Genomic DNA, 21448 nt, shown 5'->3' with positions numbered 1-21448 from the left:
GGTTAAGGGTTAATCGAAGTGTTATGCCCTATTTTTGTAGATTTTTGTTATGCCTTATTATTATTATTATTTTTTATTCAAGAAATTTTACTAGCTTAATCTAAGTGTGAAATTCCCTTATGGATACTTAATACTTGAATCTCAGTCCTTGCTTCCCTCATTTCACAAAAAAAAAAAAAAAAAATTGTATTTTTGTGAAGTGAACATCACGCCGAAAGTGCTATTTTTAGAAAAATATATAGACTGGAAGGATCATAGATATATAGATATATAGACATAGATATATAGACTAGAAGGATCATAAAAATGCAATAAATGATGTTCATTGAAAACGAAAGCTCAAACTATTTAAATGCAATGTAACCCTGAAATATGAATTCTTTAGGCTTAGAAAATTTGAAGATTGAGGCTATCAAGTCAATCTATCAAACTTTTATTAGTCAAGCTATTGATCATACAGCAAACAGACCTAGGAAGTTCTCATTATTTCAAATATGTAGATTGCATAACATACATAAAGCAGTTTCTGAGATTCAGAAACAATCAGTCATATTTCATATTTTCTGCCTCATGCCTAATGGAATCAAAGAGTGCAGTAGACAGATAACGCTCTCCAAAGCTGGGAAAGATAACCTGTATTCAAAACAAAATCAAACAGAATAGTTAATGGACTTGAGTTTGGAATACACAGACTAGTACAGCTCTAACTCTAAGCCGTCTTTGCATTTGATACAATCCTACACATAATTGCAATGGAAAAATGAGTTAAGGGTGGCAGAAGGTCAAGTTTAGGTTTGACAACTGGATTGCATATATCGTTTTTTGGAGTGCCCAAACCCATGTTGAACCTTACTTCCATACAGACTCAACCTGGTCTTTGTTTTAAGCCAACTTAGGAATTTATACTTTTTACTTTTTAGTAGGTAGGTCATTTAATACGAATCAAATCCGATTCTAGGTTAGTTAAGCAGGTATGCAATACTTATGTAACTCCTAGGAACACCAGTATTAAAACCTGGGCCAAATTATTCTGAAATTTTTTCAAATGATTTTTTTTGAAATTATTGGACTCAAAAAACATTAGGGTGTCACAAATTTTTTTTTTTCAATTTTAAATTTCATTTTTAAAGATCCATTTTATATAAACAAATGAAGACAAAGGGGACTGATCAATATGTTATTATAGCCCACAAGCAGCAGCTTTGCAGAAGTACTGTAGAGCTTGAAGCCTTGAACAATATTTACTTCCTGGGTTAGGATGAGAAAATTGAAGAAATATAAATCATAAAAGGAGTTGTATGAGACATAATTAGAGGGATTCTGGAGCAAATTTTGAAATTAGTTAAATCAAGCTAAGCACAATAACATAATACATATAATGAAGTGCAACAAAGATTCTATATCAATTTAAAGAAGGCACTTGGACTTACAGCAATAAGTTTTCCAGCATTTTCTGGCCTCTTTGCCACTTTTATTGCAGCAGCAGCTGCAGCACCAGATGAAATCCCAACCTGCAAAATACATGCTTCCACGTTCAGCATAGAAACGAAATGTAAAAAGTTCTTATAGAGCCATTACCTTTAGTAAGTATCCTACCAGCAAACCTTCTTTCAAGGCAAGCAGTTTAGCAGTTTCAATGGCTTCCTCACTTGATACCTGAAAAAGTTACTAAAAGCATTTTGAGTCTGTGAAATAAAATCTATGGCTGAATATGCAGATGCCAGTGATCAGAGAGTTGCCATGTAAACAATAGCCGGTAATAGCCACTACGCTTCAACAAGATTGAAACAGAAAGTTATTCTGCTTCCACTGTAACAGGTTCGTGTAACTGTCACAAGGATTTGCAACTTTTGTTTTAACTTTGAATGGGAATGTCCAAGCCCAACTAAGTAGGTTTTTTTTTTTTTTTTTTTTTTTTTTTTTTTTTTTTTTTTTTTTTAATGTAAAATGTATTTAATCAGTCGCTAAACGATTATTAAAGCCCTCACAAACTCCAAGAAAATAGAAAGACCAATTTCCATAAGAACTCAGACAACAGTATGCTCAAACTTATCCATGTATGTGTATTCCTTATTGGTCCCCAGAATCATTTCTGTTTTTTTATACTAAAAATGCAGATATTGAGTTCAGCTGAGCAGTGTGACATATTCATTTAAGAGAATGACCCATTTCATGATTGTAAAAATTTTATTTTCCTCTCTCACTCACAGAAACTGTAGGGACTCAATTTGATTGGACCAGAAAAAGATGGTTCTACCCAACAAGCCCAAACAATACATTTTTAGAGAGTGGATGAAGAATTAGGCCCTAACAGACAGACAACTCTAAAACAAAATTCCAACCATTGAGGTTGAGGCATCCAGGCGCTCCTTAAGGTGCTCCTCGGCACTCATCCGAGGAGCTTCCTCCCTTTCCTTTTTCTTTTTTTTTCTCCCCTCTTTCTGTTCTTTTTGGTTCTTCTTATATAGCCCCCTCCTTCTTCTCTTTCTTCCATCTGTTGATCATCCATGTGTTTTCCTTCTGACGTCCTCCCATCAGCTGTATATAGTACTCAAGTGATTTACATGACCAAGGTTATCTAGTCCAGAGCCACATCTCCATTAATGTGGCCAGGGGTTAGGTGAGCGCATTTATTGTGGAGGTAACAACCTCTCCTAAACTCGTCCCCCCCCCCCAACCACTTGGGGTTAGTCTCGGTCTGCCGAGGATAGGGATATCCTCGGCGGGGATTCTAAGAGCTTAGGCCTTCATACATCATCTTCGTACAATACTTCTTCCTCGGCATGGGCCCTGGGCCAGATGTGAAGTGGGCCGAGGTTACCAGGCCCACAGGCCCCACAATAACCAATAAAACTGAAGGAAAAATTTAGTGACATATCTAAATTTACACCCGAATCCACAACAAGTTTATGTGACAACTTGTGACTAGTGCTCCAAAGTTACTCTTCCACCAAGTAGCAATGATGGTCCCATTTATAAGTGTTATAATCCAATTATATATGTAACACCCAAGCATGTTGTAAAATTAAATGTGAATTTAGGCGTTTATAATTGGTTTCAAAACTAAAACCTTATGTTCTTTTCTTTATTTTTTAACAATGAAAATTGAAGACCTTTACCTGTTTTCAAAGGTTAAGGCTCTGAGTTAAACCATTATGTATGTGGGAGAATATTATATAGGAAATTTCTTCTATCACTTGGCATAAAAATATAATTTTTTTATAGTAAAAAAAATATTAAAAAAAAGAAAAGAAAAAAGCATAGGCCCATATTTGTGTACTTCGGTGTCAGCATATCGTTTTCCTAGTATAAAGCATAGGCCCATATAATGTCTTTTGAAGATATCTTTAGTTGACGGCTTGAGAAAAGTTTGGCACAAGTCCAATGTTAACAAAATCTTCCATTAGAGAAGTTTGGCGCAAGTCCAATGTATACAAAATCTCCATTTAGTCCAATGGCTAAGAAAGTTCATTCCCATCACTCAAGCTTTATGTTGAAACTCACAATCGCGGCCGATATAGTCGCAAAGTTATGTGGCAGGCAGCTCAGATATCAAATTTGCCATCTATATACATTGAACGAAATATTGTTAGGTAAAATTATAGATTTTTCACATTAAATTATACTTTATTTTACACTAGGCTCCTTAAAGTATCAAAACATACTAGCAATCTCCCAAATTAAAATTTAAAAAACACTTACTTCCTGCTGTCTATCTTAATGTTAAGTCTAACAAAAATTTAGTATTAAAAAATCAATTTGCCCATCTACAGTTTGTTATAAAGAGAGAAGTAAGTTGGTATTTTAATGCTACATCGAGTTAGATTTAACATCAAAATAGAGGGTATGGAAATATTGAAATTGAATTATAACTTTTGAGTTAATTGTGTATTTCTCATAATTTATGAGACGAAATGTATAATTGAGAATTGTTAAGGGTGAAAAAAAAAATTCTGTATTATTTGGTATTACTATCAAAAATACTTGTTCGGCCTAAATATACCTACACCTCCGTCCAAACAGTCCATGTTAAGGGACATTGTCGTATTCTGACTAACATAACACTGATGAGTGAAGATGGAGAAAGATATTCACGCACAAATAGAGATCAGTACAAAGGTCCACCAATCTGCCTCGAATTTGGTGATATAAACAAAGGAGCAGAATATGGGGAGGGTGGTTTTGTGGTTCACGAGGGGGCGCTGAAAGGTGGCGGCACCTTGAATAATCCGCAACACACATAAAATATATGCATATATATAACTACTACCATAATAGTAGTAGTACTTTAGCATCATAGTCAGCGCAAACCCTTTATCACGCATGTATAGCACCTCACCTATCGTAGACTCTCTTGCTCCCTATTTGATTGCCTGCATTTATGGCGAGTCTTCATGGTGTTTCTCCCATTTTGTTAACCCACGCCACCCTTCATCTGACTCTCTGAGCACTCATGCATGATCCACCTTCAGGTACGATGTATTATGGGTTAGTCTCCTTCAACTACATGCTATTGCCCTTTATATGTTTAGTTTGACACATTCTTCCTTTTTCTTACTTTGGAAAGTAATGCTTCGATTTTTTTTTTTTTTGACAAAAGTGGTAGTAATGCTTTGATTTGATTAGACTTAAGTTTGAGATAGATTGGTATCTTTCTGATACATGCAATAAATTAAAGAAAAAAGTGAGTACTGGATATTAAATCCCAACAGATTCTTGCCAAAGTTCATTAATTTTGAACTTCCCAAATCTCCATGAAACAGAATTTAATTAAAGTCAATCTATTGTTCTCTCTACGCTCATCCCTTTTTAGTGGACCAACTATTTCATTAATGATATAACTTATTTACCAAATTCCTTAGTTCATTAAGTTCTTCAATTAAATTTAAATGTATACTTGTATTGACCAACAAAACATAAACAATAGTATTATTTTTAAGAATGATCGAATTCAATACAACTATATGTTTACATTTAATTGGAAAAACTAAGGTATTGCACTAAAATTACTATCAATAAATTCAATCCTATGATGAAAGTGATGTTAAAAATAGACTAAGTGAAGTTGCAATTGCTTCACTTACAAAAGGTCATGTCAAATTGTAAAAAAGAAAGAAGATAATTATATTCTTTAACCTTACTTATCCCATAAAGGATGGCAAAGGCCAAATTTAATGTAAATAAAAGAGATGTTTACTTGTGTGGGTTATTTATTCACTCATTTTGTACTTTTGGTTATACTGTCATGGTCTATATATGATGCATAAATAACTAATAAATTTAGCCACCCTTTTATTTCCCCCTTTCTAATTCCTCTTGATTTGTGGGATAACTCTATGTACTAAAAAATAGCTTTCGTTGATTAGGGATGTCCATGGGTCAATTTTGGACTCAATTAATGCTATTCTAGATTTACGTTTAACGTCCTTTTATGACTTTCCTGATCGACGCCTTGGGTCGGTAGCTGGGCTCCGAGACATTACTACCACAACTACTATCAACCTGAGTAAAAAGAAGGAAAAGAAGNCTCTGGATATTCCAGTGTATTTAGGGTTCACAGAAGAAAGACTTTCAGGTATATAGAGTGAGTTTATGTGTGGTTTGGCTTACTTTTTGCATGGTGTTTGTACTATCTGTCTATTTATAGAGGGAGACAGAGGGTCAACCAGAGAGAGAGAGAGAGAGAGAGAGAGAGAGAGAGAGAGATTAACATGCGTATTGTTTTTGGTGCTGAACATCTCTGAAAACATGACGGGTAGCGGCTGAGTCTGTGAGAGGGAAAGGCTTGGGTTTCGTCGTCTTCGTTAGGGAACGTAGAGTGAATATTTATGTTTGTGGAAAAAGACCGAACAGCCCATATCTTTTTGCGCTGTGTTCTATGATGGTGATTTGTTCCTTTTTAATGTTGATATCTCGGGAATGACAGAGAGAGAGAGACACTGACTGTAATGTAATGTAAGGTAGGTTACGCCATTGAAGGAAAGGAAGGGTATAAGTGTCATTAAGGAGAAAAAGACAGCCGGTTGGATTGTAAGGTGTAGGTAAGGGCTAGGCTTTGGGAATTGAAGTGGTAAGAGATAGGTGCAGAGATGGATGAAGTTGAAACGTCTAGGCTGAGGTGACTTTGTGGGGTGGTGGCCTTTGCCTTGGGTGTGTGTTTTGTGCCTCTTTTATGGTGTGGTTCAGTGCCTACTAAAATTCACCATCTGATCATCATGGTCCAAAATCCCATCTCGATAAATTGCATTATAGCAACTCAAAATAAAAGGTAAGCCGATTGGTCTTCTTTTTGTTTTGTTAGTGTCAATGTATTTTCAAGAAAGCATAGTTAGAGTTCCTCGTATGAATAATTTGTGCTACTTTATTATTAGAGCACTCTTCTACAAATTTTAACATTTGACACGTTTAAGGTTTTTATTTACTATTAAATTTAACATATATATTATTTTATAATTCATTCTGCATCACATCTCTTATTTTTTACATTTTTTTAATTCTCTCTCTCTCTCTCTCTCTCTCTCTCTCTCTCTCTCTCTCTCTCTCTCTCTCTCTCTCTCTCTCTCTCTCTCTCTCCAACAGTAGCCTCACCCCACCACCATAAATCCATAACCCACTACCTCTGAAAATCCACCACCACCCCCAAAATTGCAACCCACCATCACAAGCCTTCGAAAAAGTCCAAATCAAATCAAAAACCCATTGCAGAGAGAGAGTGTGTGTGAAATCTAAAGTGTAGAGATCAGGAGATGGGGAGAGGCCGGTGGTTGGGTCGCTGAGAGTGAGAATGAGAGAAACAGAGGGAGGAAGAGACAGAAGCCATATGAGAGACTGGTGAGAGGAGAGAGAAAAAAGAATAAAAAAGAGAAAAAAATAGCATTTTGTCCGTACAATGCCAATAATAGAATTGTACTATAGCAAATGCCAAATTTATTTGGCATTCGGAATATTTGATGATGATGGGTTTTTAGTATTTGATGTGCTAAACGCTAAAAATTTAGCATTTAGCACACCTAATGCTAATACTCTTATGGCTTGTTTGGAAGTTTAGAGAGGGAGGAGAGTAGAGGGGAGTAGAGAGAAGGGAGTAATGGGAGGAGAGTAGAGGAGAATGATTCACCTCCACCTTATTTGAATGTTTTTAAAATTAGTAAGGGGAAGGGAGTAATTAGCCCTTCCCCTTGTATAATTTTGTTAATATAATAAGGGTAAATTAGGTAATTTACTTGGTTAATAGTTTATGTACTCTACTCTCCCTCCAATTCTCTTCAATTTGGGGGAATTAAAATTGGGGGCTAGAGGGAGTCCAAACCCCTCCAAACTCCTCCAAACCCCTCCCCCTCATTCTTTAAAAAACTTCCAAACAAGGTAATTGCATTACTCTCCCTCCCTCTACTCTACTCCCCTCCTTTTTTAAACATCCAAACATGCCATTAAGTTTGTTCTTGGAGGAATTTATTTCATCAATTTAATTTCTTTATTGTAAAAAAAATTGTAATAAAAAAATTGACATTTGAAGGAATTGTACATTCTATTTAAAAATGAAAACAAATTTATCCAAAATGAATGATACTGTGATCAAAGGTAGGGTTGTCCAAACCATGCCCAAACTTGACAAAACCGGCTAACTAGAAGTCACTCGATCCAAAAATAGCCCAATTTGTGTTATTCTGGTCGATGATAGGTCAACGATGATAGGAACAAACTATTTTGGTTTTAGTGGCGGGTTTCCTATTTGAGAACCCGATGAATCCAACTCGTCTAATGCCTTCGTCTCTAGTAGCTTAACTTTGTAGATCCAGCAAAATCTCCACCATATTTGGTGGAGATCTCAACCGATTTGGGGAGTTCTCTAATATATCTTGTGAAATCTCAAATAGATCTGACAAGATATCTACTCCACCGTATTACCATGACTTCGACTTATTTGACCAAAGGGAATTCGAACCTGTGGCAATCCAATTTTCACCAAATGAATGGTCAACGACAGGTCTCTCCTTCCACTTAACATGATTGGATTGGATCTGGTCATCCATCAGAAAAATGTATCTCAAATATAGCAAACTCTCCAATTTCTCTATCAAAAAGACAACTTTACTTAATGTGTTCTAGAAATTAATGCCAACCAAGTGACACATTGGGGCCATGGGTCATTAAAGAGGTTGACCCCCTTCACTATGTATGACTAATGAACTCCTCGTTTTAGTACACAGGCTAAAGGCCCTCCTTCCTCGACCGAGAGCCACTGTGGCAATAGTTTGTGTCAAACTTTCGACGTGGCAAAATTTGGGCGTCACCGTGATAGTGTCGTACAAGGCGACTAAGAGGAAGGTCCCTGAAGTATATAACGCTCTTCTTCGGGGCGCATTCCTACCAGAGGAGACGCACAAGATTATGTCATGTTTGGTGCCCAGGTGTTGCCGTCTCCAACGGCCAGTCGCGGTGGGGCTGGGAGAGAATCAAGAGAACGTCAAGAGGGGGGGTTGTCAGGCGCCCATGCGTCTGCTCCTCTCTTGTCGCCGGCACCACCGCACCGGCCCAGGAGTTGTTGGTAGCCTTGAAACAAGCCTGCCTCAGCCCCATTCCCTCTAGTTAGCTTTAGGTCAGGCCCGTCTGGGCCTCTGTTTGTAGCCTTAGCTTTAAAACACGCCTGTTTGAGCCTCTGTTTGTATCTTGTATTTCTTTTTCATTTAATAAAATAATGCGATGCTTCATCTCTTTTCCTTTGAATCTTCTACCTTTCTGCAAAAGTTTATTTATTCATTTATTTATATATTGTTTTTTTTTTTTTTTGTGGCACATCCTCGTTAACTTTCCATAAACTAGCTATTTAGGAACGATCGTCCGTTGCGCCTGTTAATGCACAAATTCTCCAGATAGACGGCGTCAATTGTAGGGACTCAATTTGGATTGGACCCAGAAAAAGAATGAGTATCTAGCCCAACAAGCCCAAACAATACATTTTTAGAGAGTGAGATAAAGAATTAGGCTCTAACAGACAGGCAACTCTAAAAGCGAAAATTCCAACCATTGGAGGTCGAGGCATCCAGGCAGCTCCTTAAGGTCGCTCCTCGACACTCATCCGAGGAGCTTCCTCCCTTTCCCTTTTTCTTTTTTCTTTCTCCCCCTCTTTCTGTTCTGTTTTGTTCTTCTTATATAGCCCTCGCTCCTTCTTCTCTTTCTTCCATCTGTTGATCATCCATGTGCTTTCCTTCTGACCGTCCATCCCATCAGCTGTACTATCAGTACTCAAGTGATTTACACTGACTAAGGTTATCCAGTCCAGGAGTCACATCTCCATTAATATGGCCAGGGGGTTAGGTGAGCCCATTTATTGTAGATGTGACAACCTCTCCTAAACTCGTCCCCCCCCCCCCACCACTTGGGGTTAGTCTCGGTCTACCAAGGACAGGGATATCCTCGGCGGGGATTCTAAGAGCTTAGGCCTTCATACATCATCTTCGTACAATACTTCTTCCTCGGCATAGGCCCTAGGCCAGATGTGAAGTGGGCCGAGGTTACCAGGCCCACAAGCCCCACAGAAACAATAACAAAAATAAACAAGGTCTTCCAGAACCATTTTCATTCTCATACTGAACCTGAAGCAAGCGTGATGGGTAATTTATTCATTTCTAAAAATATAATTCATGAAATAGCCCAAAAGAATCGATTCTTTAGATGATATAAAGAAGGCAAAAAGCACATTTTAGTCCCTACATTTTCAGGCGATTCTCATTTTAGTCTCTATATTTTATTTTTACCATTTTTAGTCCTTAGTCTGAAAAACACTTCCCATTTTGGTCTCTACTGTTACTCATTTAACAGAAATATCCTATGTGGCAAACGGTCCAACAGTAAATGCTGACATGTCTATTAAAATAATATTAAAAAAAATATTTGCATTTTTAAAAATGCCACGTTAGCAATTTAATTTTTTTAAAAAACCACATTAGATAAAAATAATATAAAAATTTCTAACCTAATTATTTAAAAAAAAAAAAAGAAATTAGTTAAATTAATTTTTTTTCCTTTTTTTTGGAAGAACATGAAGAACGTGTTTTTCATTTTTCTTCCCCAACTAAGCTTGCCTAGAAAATTAAAAATTAAAAATTTACTTTTCTTTTCTTGCATTTTCTTAGCAACCAAAACCATAAAATCACTCAGATTCCGATTTACAAAATAAAAATATATGCCCATAAAAATTTACAAAACACAAACATTCAAAAAGATTTTCTTATGCTTTGAAACCAAACACAAAAAACACAAAACTCAAACCTAGATTTTCGGCCTCCATACACAACCAAACCCAGCGAAGCCTGAATAAGATCTTAGAGAAAGCGTACACCTGATTCTACTCTAGATTTGAAATCTTCTCCAAATGAGTAGTCAATTTGGATTCAGACAACATACACCACAAACCCATAAATCAACATACACCACAAACCCAGAAATCAAACCACCCACTGTCGAGCAATTCAAACCCAAACCCAATACCTAACTAACCAAACACCTAAACAAAAAATCACCAAACACCCAAAAAAAACCCAAAGGCATGACCACCACCACCTCGAACAGAACCCAGCCACCACCAAAACCCGGCTACCAATGAAACCCAACTACCAAAAAGACCATCACGAAACCCAGCCACCAAACAAACCTAGCAAGCACCAAATCTCACCACCAAACTGACCCAGCAAGCACCGAAACCCACCACCACCTGAGACATCAAAACAACCACAAAATCCATCCCAAAACCAAAACACAAACACCATCAGACACACAAGAAGGAAAAAAAAAAAAATCGAAAAAGAGAAATAAATAGAAGAGAGAGAGGCCGGCGGCCACTGGTGGTGGCTTCATCGTGTACGTGCACAGGAGAGGGACACCACCACAAAAGCCATCAATCCCAGCCCCACACCGTTTGAAATGCTGATCTCAAACCCAAATAAAAAAAGCTTTCGACAAATGTGAAAGAAGAGGAAAGAAAAATATCAGTGTGAAGAATTAAAAAGCCAATCTCAACCCATAGAGAAGAGAGGAGAAATAAAGAAAAAGAAATGAGAAAGAGGAATGGGAAACATGCTCCTGACACATTCTTCATGTTCTTCCAAAAAAAAAGAAAAAAAATTAATTTAACTAATTTATTTTCTTTTTTTAAAAAATAATCAGGTTAGAAATTTTTATATTATTTTTATCTGATGTGGCTTTTTTTAAAAATTAAATTGCTGACGTGGCATTTTTAAAAATGCAAATATTTTTTTAAATATTATTTTAATAGACACGTCAGTATTTACTGTTGGATCGTTTGCCACGTAGGATATTTCTGTTAAATGAGTAACGGCAGGGACTAAAAATGGTAAAAATAAAATGTAGAAACTAAAATGGGAATCGCCTAAAAACGTAGGGACTAAAATGTGCTTTTCGCCTATAAAGAAAAAAGACCTATTATAAGCCCCACAAAGCTGACTCTCATCAAGATGAAATGCCCTTAAACCAAGTATAACAAGAATGAACTTTACACCTATAAAGGACTAAAATAAAAAATAAAATCCTAAAATAAACAACCCTCTAAGACTGATAAAATTACATAAAAGACTATTCTAGGCAAAACTTTCACAAATCTAGTCCTTAATGTCCTTTTGTTGAGCCTACTTATCTGCCTTCCAAAATTCAATCATCTATAATGATAAAATAATGTTCCAAAGGTGATAAATGAGTTATACGTCCATTGCAAAGACAACTCTACTTGCATACCCATAATTACAATGTATTCTGACTATGCTCATGCTTTTCACTCAATATGCAACACTTTAACTATAGCAGAAGTACATAATTTCACATGTGAAATCAAGGTGAAGGAAAATAATATGGTTTCCGGACTGACTTGAATAACTTCATCAAGCAGCTTCATATCCAGAACAGTAGGTATTATACCAGCTCCAATTCCTTGGATAAGATGCTTGCCTATGATATCACATGTTAGTCAACTATACATGTGGTTATTAAAACTTGTGCAACTTCTATGCCAATTATAGAAAAGGATTTTTTCCATCCTATCTCAAGCTAGTTTGATCAGCTCAAGCTAGGACCCAAGCCAATTTTTTAGCTCAAGAAATTAAACTCCCTTAACTTTAGAATAATGATTTTAGAATTCCATAAAAATAAACACCAAAATACATATGATGCTTTCCCATTATCAGTTTCAAGCAGATAGTTGGGTGCAGTGAATGGTAACTGAACTCATCAAAAGCAACCACAAATAAACTACATCCCTGAATCACACATTATTCATCACTACCAATTAATTTTTTACATAAAGTTTAAACTAAATAAAATTTCCTTTGGCAATTTCTTAAGAGGTGTATAATGAAAGCTGGCTAAACATCCACCTTCAGTCCTCAAAAAGCCTGATCAAACCAGCTTAGTGTCACTCGAGCTCCACATGTAGGGCAGCTTCCATTCACACTAAAGCCTGCATGCTTAGCAGGTAGAAAAGCTTGTGCAAATTTACTAAATAGAACAGTTCCAGAAGATATATAGCTATTTCTTTTATCAACCTTATTGTCCAATAACAACAGAAAGTACAGTTATCAAACAGAACTGTTACATTTATATTTAATAGCAATGCTAATGAATCACTGACGCGCCTCAACAGTGAAACTTAAGCCATAATAAACTTAGCCTTCTACAACACTAACAATTTTGGCCTGCCGTCCTTGAAATTTACTGATAGCACTCCAAACTGATATCTGCAAAATGTGTTACCTACTGATACTCTTCAAACCAATTAATCTAAATGACATTCTTATAAAGTTACAATATGTCTGGTTTAGTTTACTAATTAAGTATCACATATTGTTATTTTCTAAGGGGGTGACTTATTCATACTAATAGAACCGGGAAATCTGGAACTTTTTCCTTGTACCAATATAATTCAAGGTCTTTTTAATGAATATTTTTAAAAATCATTTGTAAGGTTTCATCTATATACTTTATTATCTTTTAAATTGCTAGTAACAAATTTATCACAGTATCTTGCTTGAGATTCAACTTCTCTCTCTCTCTCTCTCTCTCTAGTTTTTCACATTCGAAGTGATATTTTCATATTAGGAAATTATAATTAAAAAGAATTTAAAATAAGATAAACACTATCTAAAATGTAAAATTATAATATGAATTATATAACAAAGCCATTATTGCAACTTTTCTTAACAATAGAATCACCGGATAGCCTTAACACAACTTGATAAATTAATACTTTCCAAACCAAGATTAATTTTATATAGAAAATCAAATATCATGGTTCAAGAGTAAAATTTAATAAAGGAGTCGGAGATTTATTATTATTTTTTAGAATGGGTTTTAATTTATGGATAGCTGGAATCTAATTTTTAGAATTGATTTTGGCGGAGAGAGAGAGAGAGAGATTGTTTGATGTGTAGTTGGGTATTGGCTACCTAATATTGACAATATTTTGTGTGAAAAACTAAATTACAAAAACTGAAATCTCAAGTTGTTATAAGAAAGATAATCACTAATAATTCGGCACATTGACCATTATTATTATTATTATTATTGTAAAAATCTTTAAGACTTCAATCGGGTTGAATTTATTGATTTAAAAATTTGGGAGTCTTTTTGGAGGTAAGGGAAAGAGTGCACTATCTATATATGTTTTTTTTTCTTTTTTCTTTTTAGTGAAAGTAATTATTGACCCACAATTTTAAGACATTTTTCTAATAGAAGTCCTAGCCAATGAACTAAGTGACCTAAGGCTAATGCCAGCCTTGGCCATTTGCTCCTTTGAATGGTATGCCACATAATCTTAATAACAACCCCAAGTTTTAATATACCCATCGCTGTTAATATGTCAATTGTCATGTTCATGAAGTTTAAATCATTCTTCAATTAATGGTTCATTGATTATAATATCTTTTCCTAAGATTCCATGTATGAAGAGTCAAATTTGTCTTTCATCAGAAGATTTCTTCCAAGATTGCATGAAATCTCCTCCTCAAAAAAAAAAAAAAACAAAAACAAAAAACAAAAAACAAAAAAAGAGAAAGAAGATTGTTTGAAATCTTGGACTAAAGTGCATGATTTAAATCGTCTGTCAATATATGATCATATGTTACATTACAATGTCTTTTCCTAAGATTGCAACCAGCAAGTATGAAGAATCAAATTTATGTTTCGTCAGAAAATCTCTTCCAAGATTGCAAGAAATCTTGGGTCAACCTTGTTGTAATTTTTTTTTTTTTTTTAAATTCAGCAAAAAGAAAAGGAAAAAAAGTTTTATCATAAATGATTTATGCCATTAAAAAAAATGTCCTTAAAAAAAATGTCTGGTTTCATTTTGCTAGACCACCAATTATGACAAATATTTGGACTATAAAAAATAATGCAATTTTTGTCACAACTCGCCACACGGTTAGTTATGAGTGGTAAAGATGTAGACCTACATAAACTACTGAATACGTATAAGCTTATACTTGCGTGGGAGTTCTCAATTTCTCACCATTGAACTTCCCTCAATATTGTTAAGGTTATAGTTGAGATTTAAAATAGAACTTTGGTGACAGAGACAAGAACAGAAAGATCCCCAAAAATAATAAAAAGGACAAATACATGATCATTATTATATTTGGTTCTCTTAAAACTTTGGTAACGGAGGCAAGAATCGTTAGATCCTTAGACTGCTTGCAATAAACTAGACCTTGGTCACGAATAACCTTTCAAACTAGTTCAAGTCTTGAACAACCTCTCAAACATGTCCTGGACTGCCCTAAATTCTCTAAGCTAAAAGACCAACAATTTAGAGTTGGTAAAAGTAGATACAAAACTAGGAAAAAACTAAGTGAATATGCTAAAGAGTGGTGGTACTTAACTAATTATACAATGTGTATGGGGATACAACTAAAATCGTGTGTTCAAAACATGGTTTCACTTATAATTGTGAAATCATGTTTTACAACAAAATTTCAACTGAAGTGTAAATGATAACATGTAATTCAATGTGTGCAATGTTCATTAAAAAAAAAAACCTTAGCATGTGTAACAATAATTGTGTTTTCAAAATATGATTTTAGTTATGATTGTGAAATATTGTTTGAAAACAATAATTCAAGTGTAGTATATTCAGTAATGTGTAACTTAGCATGTGCAACAATAGTTAGTGTCTACTAAATGATGAGATTTCAAATGGATGGAAATTTCAATCCTATCAGTTTGATGATGATGACAATTGGCAATAGTGGTTGTGTCAATAGCTGCAAGCCAAGGGAAGGCAACAATAACAACGATAGTGGTGGTGGGCTGGTGGCAATAGAGGTGATATCAACAGGTTTTGGTGCTGACAACAGTGGTGTCAACATTGGTGGTGACAAAAACACCTATAAAACAATGTGATTGTTAGCTTCTTATCAGTCTTCATTTTAAGGTGTAAACTTCTGATTCAATGAGATCTTTCAGTCTTCATAAACTATCAAATACGAGCATTTGAAATCATATATAGATAGATGACTATATGGTAAATTCAACATAACATCAGATCAAGCAATCAATATCCACTAAATTGAGGTTAGACTTATAATAGCATTGGTAGCGTTCAATTAAAAAAAAAAAAAATTTTGATGTTCATCGAGTGCACGAGTGTCACTTTCATTGCGGATATATATTATTGGGCCTCATACCTTTTAACAAAACAACATATTCTATAAAGGTAAGAATGGTAGAGGTTGGGAAATTTTTACGTAAAAGTTACTGTAGAGAGGGACCATCTTAATAAATTCACTTTCTTAGCACCAAAAAATAAAACAGACAAAAAGGACTTTCATAGTCTTGAATGGTTGGCAATGGCATTATATTAGTGTCTGTGTTGGGTTTGCGTTTTTCAATGACCACAAGTCCCACATCTAAATAAATAAGGAAGAGGAGAGGCAAGCGCATAGCATTTAAGTAAAGCGTGCAACACGTATCGACATACTTACCTGGACGGGGTCAATGGGTGAACCATAAGGCCCATGTCCTAGGATGGTAGCCTCCATTGCACATGAAGGAGGGGTACCAGCCTAAGGTCTTCCCTAGTGGAAGAGCCTACGTCATTATTTGTTGCACTGGGGGCTGAGCAAGCGCTGCCCCTGCCAAGCTAATCATTAATTTTTATTTTTATTTGTTTATTTGAAGTGATTTTGCACTATGAAACTTATTCTTCAATATTGATATATGTACTTTGTCTTTTCAAATCTCTAATTCTGTTAGAGATGCCAGATATCTCAAAATAGTGGAAATTTATAGAAATTTAAATATTTTCGAAGTCCCATGATTAGTAAGTTAAATCCATTCTTAGCATTTTACTTGGGTCTTTTGGGTTCCTGATATCTTCAACTTCTACATTGGGTTTTTAGCTTTCTGTTTATGTATTACTCATTGGGTTTATTATTGTTTGAGTTTTAATTTTCAAGTTTTGTGTGTCGGTTTGAAGCATTTCAAGTCTCTCTTTAATGGATTATCAAAAAAAGACAAGAAAAGAGTCTCTCTTTAATGAATGATTTCTTCAACTTTGTAAATATTTCTCTTCATTGGTAGTGTTGCAGTGAATAAGTAGTGAATAAGTGGCGTTGCAGTGAAATTAAATAATACCCTATTTGTTAATAAGGACGAAGTCAAGATCTTATGTTTGGGGTGCCAAAGTATGAAAAAAAAAATCACGGTTTAAGAATGAGAATATCTATATAATTCAATACTAAATTAACATACTTGTAGCATTATTACATTATTGAAGAAGTGCATGAAAAGAAATTTTGTCAAAATAAGAAGCCAAATCCCGAATGATCTTTAACAACTTATGGATTTATAGCGGGTACAACTCTGATTTAATGAATGATTTCTTCAACTTTGTAAAAGTTTCTCTTGGTTGCTAGTGTTGCAGTGAATAAGTGGTGTTGCAGTGAAATTAATTAATACCCTATTTGTTAATAAGGACGAAGTCAGGATCTTATGTTTGGGTGCCAAAGTATGAAAAAAAAAAATCACGGTTTAAGAATGAGAGTATCTATATAATTCAATACTAAATTAACATACTTGTAGCATTATTACATTACTGATGAAGTACATGAAAATAAATTTTGTCAAAATAAGAAGCTAAATCCCGAATGATCTTTAACAACTCATGGATTTATAGTGGGTACAACTCTGATTTAAGCAAGGATAACAACTGGAAATTAAAACATTCCACCAATAGGGAGTGAAGATTGAAGATCCAAATCTCAACACGCTATTTGTCAAAAGTACTAGTCACAATTGAGTCGTCCTTTTTAGGGCTTATTTTGTGGGATATAGTGTCTTTGAGACCATGTAGGGTTACCAGATCGACTCTAATACCATATATGTAACATATCAAGGAAAAGTGCTAACCACATCTGCATTACACCTCAAAAGAACTAGTTACAATTGAAGCTTCTTGTAGGAGTTAATAAAACCTAGTTCAACCTAGTATATATCCAACTTGGGACTCATCATACATCCACACACAATCAATTAAATTGAGAAATCACAGGCCCAATTTCTCTAAATAATCCATAATTAAAAGAAATGAAAAAAATGTACGTGTGCAGTAACTTTTGATAGAAGCTTCATGGCCAAATTTTTTTTTTTTTTTTGGTTGTTGTTGTTGTTGTTGTTGCAATTTATAATAATTGATAAACAACTACTTCAATTCTTTGTATCTAATATATAGGTATACCATGTACAATATGTTGATAAAATCGTGTACAATAGATGAATTTGTACAGGAGGCTAGTTGTATTTATTTTCATTTTCAAATCACATACTTTTTCTTTACTTTTCAAAACACAAACACCAACTATAAAATTAAAAAAAAAAAAAAAAAAAAAAAAAAAAAAAAAAAAAACTGTTTTAGATGGTTAGAAATGGAAAAGGTTTCTCTCTCTAGAGAATTCCTCCAAACTCCTCACATATCTTTTTATTGAATGTGAATTTGAAAATTTAATTATTAGATTGCATGTTTTTATCATATCCACTATGCTTGCAAAAATTCAAGAAATACCAAAGATAAATAAATATGTCATCAATTAAATGTTTAAATTTTAAGTTTTTGTGGTATAAAATTATGCATAAAATATAAGTTTATTGTTTGAATAGTAAATAACTTCTTATTTGAATTAAATTTGACATGTGTTAAGAACATTAAAAAAAATATGCAATCCAGTAGTTAGATTTTCAAAATTCACACACAATAAAAAGATATAAGATAAGTTTAAAAAGTTTCTCTATAAACTAATTTTGAAAAGAAACATTTTCTATAGAAATACTTACTTACTAAATAAAAAATAATATGTTCCTAAAAATTGCAATAATAATAAATTTATGTTAAAAAAATGCAAAAAATAATAATTTTAATTGAGTTTTAGGAGAAATAGCAAAAAGTTATTTTAAATAAAGGTAAGGATGCCAATGTCATTATTTTTATTTGGTTTAGAACCTATATTAGGCTTTTATCCTATTTTAGGGATAACAATGTAAATGCTCCACTTTTCTATCTAACGATTTGAATTTTTCTAACACAGTTCACGAATAATATTTTAATTTTATCACAATTAATTTTTAGACTACCAAAATACATTGAATTAAAATCTTAATAAAATCTCAAAATACAAAATATATTAATACTTTGTAACAATTAAATTATGAATAAAATTTTAAAATGTGAATATTTAAAACTATCAATAGTATGAGTTGGGTATGGATTGACAATTTTAACAACTCAAATTTGAATAGGATAGGGTGGGATCCTTAAATAGAAAATTAGTGGCCAAGAACAAAATAGTTCCATTTCAGAGATTACATTCTAGCTCATGGAACTAGAGCTAGCAAAATAGGGGCACACATGAGTTGGGTTGGGTTGAGTTGGAAGATATTTTCAATCTAACTAGATCTTGTCGGGTTGATAAATTCTCAAGTAAAAAGTAAAAACCAACCTAATCCTCCCATGTGTTAGATTGGGTCAATTGGATTGGACTTAAATATTTCATGCCTTGTAGAACCCAACCTAACCCAATTCACATGGATTAAGTACATATGATCCCATAATTAAAAATATATAAACACACAAATATATATATATATATATATAAGTCTCAAAAGGAGCGAAGAATGTAAAGGACAACTAGATAATCGACTTTGAATAAATATGCATTCAAAATATTAATAATGGTAAGGATTAGATAATAAACCAAAGTAATTATTGTTATAAAAATAGGGTCATGTTAACGAGTGCCCTTAGAGCAATTGTTAATAAACCATATCAGGAAAGTTATTGACATTACTTTTATGAGAAATATAAAAAAGTTGTCAGCAAAATTAATTGCTTTATCATTTTTTCATAAAATATTTATAAAAATAGTTCATAAACCAATACCCTTAGAACATTGTTAACATTTCCCATAAAAATAATGTTACTTGAAAGTTTTTCCACTTGAAATGTATGTACTTGCATTAATATTTTGAAAAGTATTACACTTGGTGATATTAGCCGGAAATACAATTTACAAATGATGATGCACGAAATCGTCAGTAAGTCAATCGTCCAAACTCACAGTCGTTAGAAAACCTGAAAAGTTAGAAAATCTTAAAGAGTGAAAATACTTTCAGAGTGCATTGGTGTGGTACCAGCTAAAGACATTCCTAAGGTTAAGTTAGAAACTCACAGTGATCTCAACGAACTCAAAAAGTTTTGAGAATTGTGTATTCATGTACCTTGAGACTGTGGTATCTTGGTGCTTATATAGGGGTGAAGTAACCACTTTTGCTTAATTGTAGGCATTAGCATAGTGAAGACATGGGCTAACGGCACTGAGATTATTGGGTTTAGTATTCCCATACTTGGCAGTTGCGAAATTTTAGGAGGGTCTTGCGCAACGGTTTTTACGCTTAGGCATAGTAGGATGATTAGCTTCAAGTAGATGTCCTTACTCTTCCGTGTTTAGAGATGACGGAATAGTTGTGAAGTGGAACAAATGAACGAGTTAACCAATTCAGATGAGTTAAGCTCATTAGACAAGTCAAGCTTGTGGTTTCTGTTCTCTGAAGCTGACTAGTGAAGCTGACTGGTAAAGCTGACTAGTAAAGCTGACTGATGAAAATATTCCCATTAATTAATTAGCATGTAGGTGACGAATGGGCGTATATGTAATGAATGAGCATGTAGGTGATGGGTGCGCATGTATGTAACGAGTACTTTGTAGAAATATTCCTTATCAACAAATCAGAGTGAAGTTTTCTCAAGAGTAGAAGGGGTATCAATGGTAGAAGGCTAGAAGTCTTTTCTAGATTCTCTAGGCTTGTGCCACAAAACTGCTTCTTTAAAGCTCTTCTATAGTGAATTGTTGGAGGCAATTGCACACTTGGACTTTGAACTTTGTGGAAGATTGCTTGTGGAGGCAATTGGACACTTATTTTGAACTTTCTAGAATACTTGGACACTTGGGAGTGCTTATGGGACAATTGGACTCTTGGAGTCTTGCTATCACAAAAATGATTATCACATGAACACTTGGTGTGCTTGTGGCGGGTACTTGAGTCTTGGACACTTGGGTGTCTTGATTTCATGAAAACTAGTTTGTAGTCTCATGCATATGAATGGATACACTTACAGATATATAATAAGAAGCATAGTATACGAAGGACTTATTCTGTCAAACACAAATATTCCTCCAAAATTGTTAGTTATCACCAAGGTGGAAAGTGATTGATATTTGATCATCCAAAATATTGTTTTGATCAAACCAAAATCCTAAATTGGTTGACAACAATGTTATGCCTCACTGCCTCAATGTGTTACATTACACCAATCCATCTTTCATCCCACATCACTAATTTATGTCAGAGTAGGGGTCAACTTGGTGTATAAATAAGATGTGAGCATGACAGACCAACATACTTACCTGGACGGGTCAATGGGTGATCAGAAAGGCCATGGCCTAGGTTAGTGACCTCCATTGCACTTAGGAGGGGTACTAGCCTAAGGTCTACCCAAGTGGTAGAGCCTATGTCATAATTTGTGGTAGAGGGGCCTGCGTTCGCGCGGCCCCTGTCAATACTATATGCTAAACTGGTTTCTTCTTAAACTGGTTTCTTCTTCTTATGCAATCAAGAAGAAGAATAGATCTTTCTCAAGAAAAGAAGAAGAGTTGATTTATCTACTCACACTAAAATATGGAATTTTTATGGAAAAACTTGAGCATTGAAAACTACTTTTTTATCATATCTATAATAATTAATTATTTATGATTTGTGGTGAAAATGATGTGGAACAGTGTCTCTCATTTTTATGTGTCATGGAATTTGATTAGATTTAAATTTCTATATTTCTCTTTTGTGCCCTTAATTGTTATTAGTAAATTACTAAAGTAATAGGGTTTAGGGTTAGGGT

General features: G+C 34.3%; 1 protein-coding gene and 2 non-coding genes across 3 annotated transcripts in view; 2 read left to right on the top strand and 1 right to left on the bottom strand.

Moving 5' to 3' along the window:
- Positions 1-387: 387 nt before the first annotated feature.
- Positions 388-21448, bottom strand: part of LOC111999707 (cysteine synthase) — a gene marked incomplete in the record, with an annotated part of 25992 nt that continues 4931 nt past the window's right edge. The window contains 3 exon segments of the mRNA XM_065764409.1: positions 388-633; positions 1431-1511; positions 1597-1638. Coding sequence (XP_065620481.1) covers positions 544-633; positions 1431-1511; positions 1597-1638 — 213 coding nt within the window.
- On the top strand, positions 15979-16139 carry LOC111999727 (U1 spliceosomal RNA). The gene has a single exon (XR_002881634.1). It is a non-coding gene; the product is annotated as a U1 spliceosomal RNA (small nuclear RNA).
- On the top strand, positions 20953-21110 carry LOC111999723 (U1 spliceosomal RNA). Its single transcript, XR_002881630.2, has one exon. It is a non-coding gene; the product is annotated as a U1 spliceosomal RNA (small nuclear RNA).

The sequence above is a fragment of the Quercus suber genome, unplaced genomic scaffold, assembly GCF_002906115.3.
Source record: "Quercus suber isolate HL8 unplaced genomic scaffold, Cork oak 2.0 scaffold_558, whole genome shotgun sequence".
Lineage (NCBI taxonomy): Eukaryota > Viridiplantae > Streptophyta > Magnoliopsida > Fagales > Fagaceae > Quercus > Quercus suber.
The sequence above is the reverse complement of the archived record's forward strand: the minus strand, read 5'-3'. Positions and strand labels throughout refer to the sequence as shown.